Source organism: Gekko japonicus, unplaced genomic scaffold (assembly GCF_001447785.1).
Source record: "Gekko japonicus isolate JY-2015 unplaced genomic scaffold, Gekko_japonicus_V1.1 scaffold2683, whole genome shotgun sequence".
NCBI classification, from domain to species: Eukaryota; Metazoa; Chordata; class Lepidosauria; order Squamata; family Gekkonidae; genus Gekko; species Gekko japonicus.
Window position 1 is genome coordinate 114529 of NW_015171583.1, and position 5686 is coordinate 120214.

At 44.9% G+C, this 5686-nt stretch overlaps 1 protein-coding gene across 1 annotated transcript in view; it reads right to left on the bottom strand.

Moving 5' to 3' along the window:
- LOC107117670 (transforming growth factor beta receptor type 3-like) overlaps window positions 1–5686 on the bottom strand; it is a 42859-nt gene that overhangs the window by 2062 nt on the left and 35111 nt on the right. Inside the window, exons 11-14 of the mRNA XM_015419829.1 lie at window positions 3134–3451; window positions 2272–2404; window positions 1820–1894; window positions 1361–1501 (exon numbers count right to left, since the gene is read on the bottom strand). Coding sequence (XP_015275315.1) covers window positions 1361–1501; window positions 1820–1894; window positions 2272–2404; window positions 3134–3451 — 667 coding nt within the window. The remainder of the gene's footprint in view (window positions 1–1360; window positions 1502–1819; window positions 1895–2271; window positions 2405–3133; window positions 3452–5686) is intronic.

A 5686-nucleotide genomic window follows, 5' to 3' on the forward strand; every position in this document is an offset into this window, starting at 1 on the left:
AAAAAAGAAAAGATTGACTCTGTTTTCAAAGCACGTGACTTTCTGCGAACAGTGCTCGGGGAACCAGAAGAGGACAGAAAGGAAGAAGAAGAAGAAAGCAAATCTGATGGCGAGTTGGGCTCGGGGTCTTCGGACGAGGACTCCCTCTCTGAAAAGGGGGTGGCTGCCCCCAAAAGCTCTTATAAACTGAGGATTAGAAAAGATAAGAATAAATAAGGGCTGAAGGACTCTGATTTGTGCCTGAAGTAATGTGAAATAACTTGGGGATGCTCTGGGAATTTCTTTAAACAGTTAAAAGGGATGGTTAAACGATAATTAATCTAGCATAACCGACAATTCAATGTATTATGAGTAGCTTTTTGAAAATAGCATGGTGTCAAGCTGATGTATGATCTCCTACTCTTGGGTTTTTAGTTAGTTGTGGGTCTTTTTCTTTATCCCCTAGATGTAGTTCCCTTCCTTATATTTTTTGTTGTAGTTTTGTAGTGTGTAACAAAAAAAACAATAAAAACCTCCCCCCATGGGGATGAGGGAAAAAAAGAAAAGCAGACAATTAGGGGACAATGTTCAGTTGTGGTTCCAAAGGACCCTCTCCCATTTGGATGCCAAGCTGAAGCAAAGCCTTCCTGTGGAAGCAACCTACGTGGAATTGCTATATGGAACCATGTACAACAAAGCATGAATCACCAAAGTTTAGTCAAACATGTCTCATAATTCTGATACCTTGATTCATTTTTATAAGAAGCAAATTTCTAGATGATGCTGTTTCAGAGGAAGTTGAGACTGCATTAATGGTGTTTGCAAAAAATCAGGAACAAGGGGGGTGACCATAGATGGGGATCAACCTCTCCATATGCACTCAAATCCCTCCTTACTGCCCCTGACTTGTCACTACTACAACTGTTTGGCTTGTTCTTCTATTGTTTTGTCTCTCTCTTTTCTCCATGATGGGGGAGCACTTTGCTCAACACAAAATCCCCTCCATGGCCTTAAGTCCAGGTGTTTCCATGCCACCATGCCCAATCTACTGCATCACAGATCACCTTAAGGCATTTGACCTTGACTAGAACCCAGTTACAAAGGGTTCTATTACACAGAACTCAGTGCAGCAGGCAGAGGAAAAGTCACACTGAACAGCATAGAAGAACCACACGTGCCTTCTGTGCCCGATACAAAGCCCTCATTGCCCTCCCAAAGCTATATTAGGTTAGGGGGTTGTGGTCATCTATACCATCTATACCAGAGGCATAGAAGCAATGCCAGTTAAGCAAATGACTAGGTAAAACCTGAGAAAACCCACTACAACATACTATGTTTACATAGGTGTGAGCTGGGTTGATTAGGTGAAAGAGGTAGTTACCTGTGGCACTGTGGGCAGCCTTGCATCCCCCCGTCTGGGAATGAATGAACCAGAGCCCACCAGTGAGGGAGATGCCGATGATAAAGGCTGAGAAGGCTATGCCAACTACCGCTGGGAGCTCTAGGTGTGGGGCAGCTGTGGCTGTAGAGAAGAACACACAGGGAGAAAAGTCATTCCCTTTCTGCATCTAGGACATGCTGCTGGAGCAGATGGGCCAAGGGACAGGATGAGGGCTCTTGCTCCTGTTCCAGCAGTCTTCCAGAAGCAGGGGGATAGACCCCCATGATCCTTAGAGAGTGTCATTAGTGTTGTGCTCTCTGGACTTTCACACACATACAAAGCTGCAAAGACAATGCGAGAGAGCTTGATCCCACTCTTCTCAGAGCTGGGAATGGGATCCAGCTCTAGAACCAATCCCAGGGAAATGGGGCCAGTGAGATAGCACAGCATGTCACTTACTTGGGATAGGCTGTGTCTTCCGTGAGCGGTTTACATCCTTCAGTGCTTTTCCTTGTTGGTTGAGCAGGAAGCGACCTACAGAAAAGGGTGGCAAAGTCAATGAGATAAGAGGAAGCAAGCAATGAAAAAGAGGGCTCAGTTCTACTGCCAGCATAGCCCCTTTGCTTTTCAGTGCAGACAAGCTGGAGGCCATTGACACAGTCCCAGTGCCAGGCTTGGTGGGACCAGAATCGTGAATGAGCTTCTATAGAGATGTGGCTCCTGGGTACTTACAGGTCTGCTGCAGGGAGGACTCTCACATCATGGCCTCTGTCTTCCACTCCCTGGTTGTACTGGAAAGGAGAGCCCTCGCCACTAGTATAAGTCAATGCGATCCAGTATGAAAGTTGAAGTGGTAGGTTGTGAGACCTCCCTTTCCCAGGTCAAATCCAGAATTCATGTCAAGCTCTTACCTGGTGTCAGATTTGGAGCAGCAGCTCTGGGTGGAATCTCCACAGTCACCATGATGGGCTTTGAGATGGTACGCTGGAAGCGTCCACTGGCCAGTTCCTCTTCCCCCTTGCAGGCCTCATTCTCTGACTGGCACTGAAACAAAAACCTGCTTCAAAAAAAGAGAGAGAGTCCCACATCCCCAGTAGCAGGGAAAGCACTAGGCATCACAGGCTGGTCACAGATAACCTCTCATCATGCTTTAGTTATATAAAATATTTTTATGCCTTCCTTTCCCCTTGACAATCTCAGGTGGACCTCAAGCTAATAGAAGGACTTTTGGGTCCAAAACCCTGCCCAAAGAACCTTTCCCCTTATCCCATCCAAGGAAGAAGAAGAAGAGACTGGATTTATACCCCGCCCTTCACTACCCAAAGGTGTCTCGGAGCGGCTTACAAACTCCTTTCCTTTCCCCTCCCCACAACAGACACCCTGTGAGATAGGTGGGGCTGAGAGAGCTCTTGACAGAAACTGCTCTTTTTCAAGGACAGCTCTTATCAGAAATTTTTATGCCTTCCTTTCCCCTTGACAATCTCAGGTGGACCTCAAGCTAATAGGAGCACGTTTGGGTCCAAAACCCTGCCCAAAGAGCCTTTCCCCTTATCCCATCCAAGGAGCTTCACTCTCATCTACTCTAGGCATTGCCCTTCAATGGGAAGCCAAGGAGCAGGTTAGGATCAAGGCCCTCCAGTACCTCACCAGTCAGGACATTGTCTTTTGAAGCAGCAAGGCTTTGATGACACTGACACTAGATAAGGGTAGTGTCCTGCCAACCAACATCTACTAGAGATCAACAGCCACTCCTTAGCATGACGAGTTAGAAACCTTAGGGATTGGGCCCTTGGGCTTGGTGGGGTCCCAAGGCTCTCTGCTGCAGAGTGTCAGGTGGCAGTGCAGGAACTGAATGGAGTCATTGAAGAGGGGTTGGAGCACGAAACTCATCCGCTGGCGTTCTTGATACCCTGGAGGCAATACGTGGCCCTGGGCTGCTTGCTCAGACTCTGATAAGGTGACACGAGCATCAGCCACGCAGCCACGTTCGATCAGCACGTACGGAGAGGACAACGAAGCATCTGAGAAGGGAGAGAGGGAGCACTGCCAGATGGTGAAGCCGAGACACAAGTCGTATGCAGCCAAAGCAGCCTGAGAGGAAGAGGAAAACACCATATAGTTTGGAAACATAGAATTCTTCTGTGTACTCTTCCCTCACAGAAGTGTTGACTCACATCTCTGTTTGAACTACTAGACTCCAGCCAGCTGTATCAGGCCTGGTAACGAAACAAAGCCCTTGCTCCCGGCACCTTTGCCATCATGAGAAGAAACCATGGCCGACTCTGAAAAGCATGACAAAGTCCACAGGGAGGTGCTATGTCATAGGTATCACACTGGATTTTACTTGATCATTGCCCTGAACCAAACTGCAGCCTTTTCCCCTGTCCTCTTCCATATATACTACAAGAGTCTCCTCAGTGTCCATTCATATCTGAAGAAATGAGCAGTGACTCACAAAAGCTCATATCCTGCCACAGATTTTGTTAGTTTTTAAGGTGCTACTGGACCCTTGCTCTTTTCTACTGCTACAGACAGACTAACATCTCGGTCCATTCATTGATATGCAATGGACTGAAAATAATTCCTCAGGTAGAATTAATGGCCTAGTCATGTCAGATTTCCTGTCAGATTAAATCCAGCATGAAGTCTGTGGATTTGATATATTTCTTGATTCTTTCCTTCACCATAACTATTATCTAAAAACACGCAGAAAGTTATGTCTGGTCTCCCAGTGACTAGGATTGTCAACTCATCAAAGGCACAGATCTGGCAAGGGATGAAGTGGATCCTGACCAATCAGATCAGGGGGTATAATCCACGTGACCAGGAACAGCCAAGGGGCCAAAGGGTCAAGCTGGGAGAAACTACTAATTCAACTAAGGTACACAGGCTTTTGCTATCTCTCCTACATCTACCTATCTCAATAGGAAAAGGGAAACAGGAAAAGTGGCCAAAGACAACTGCAGTGTTTAAAGAAGCTGCTTTTGAAGCACACAAAAGTCTGGGCTGAAAATGGAATTTAAAATTGGCTATAAGCCTAGAACTACAAAATTCTTAAAGATACACACTGCAAATTCATTTCCCTTCAAAGGAACTAGAGAGTTAAAAACTGACATCTCCTATTAAATTTCCCCCAATACAAGAAAAGCCTCATCTTACAACTGGCCAGAAGGTGAAAAATCTGGTCATACCAGTGGAAAACCAGACAACTGGCAATCCTACAAGTGATCTACCCTTGAAGTGCACTGAAATTAATTCTTAGTTATGGGGTCCCTCATGCTCATTTTCCCCAAAGCCTCAAAAAAGCAGTTTCACAGACTGTCCCCAGGTTCCTAAACATGTTCATGTTCTCCGAAAACCCATCCTATAGGCAGAATTGTGTTTACATTATCTTTTGAACAATTCTGCACCAAGAAAAGCTGGATTTTGTAACCTTTATAAGTTAAACCTGCATATTTTTTACTTGCATGATTTATTCTAGTTTTGCTAGAAAGGAAAAAGGGGCAAGGAGTGCCACAGGACACTGAAAGCTTGCCTTGAACGACCATTTTATTCAATCACTAACACAAGCTGATTACAGACTTTCAGGCATGTATTAGACACCATGTGCATTGATTAAAATAAATTTATCAAAATAAATATAAGAAAATGGAGCTTCTCAGGGTACAGAGTTCTATTCCAACAATATCACATGCTGCTCTTACAAAATCACAGCATACACACACTTCTGACAGTGCACATTATTCAGCAGGTGTTCAAGCCTCATTCATTGTTTAGCAGGTTGTTGTGGTGGCTTAATTTTTTTTAACACCAGTTACGTAGAGTTTTTATGTTTATCATCTGCTTCCTTGTTTTCTTGTTGACTATTATCTGTTTTGTCCTAATGGTTTAGTACACCCTTGCCTTCCATGGGGTTATTGAACAACTGGATGTTTGATTCTTTAGGAGTAGACCAAGAAGTTGGAAAGTCCTTCATAAGAATAAGGTCATATTGCAAGAATGACCAGGCTTCCAACAGCATCCTTAATAGCTAATAGATGAGGAGATTGCTTGATTCTTTTGAAGCAAGGTTTAAGTAGAAGACACTAGAATCTAACACTTGTAAGATCTGCTAGTAGCTGCTTTATCATAGAACCATAGAGTTGGAAGGGGCCATACAGACCATCTAGTCCAACCCCCTTGCCCAATGCAGGACCAGCCTAAAGCATCTCTGACAAATATTCGTCCAGCCTCTTCTTGAAAGCTGTCAGTGAAGGGGAGCTAACCACCTCTCTAGGCAGCTGATTCCACCTTTGAACCACTCTGACCATGAAAAAGCTTTTTCCT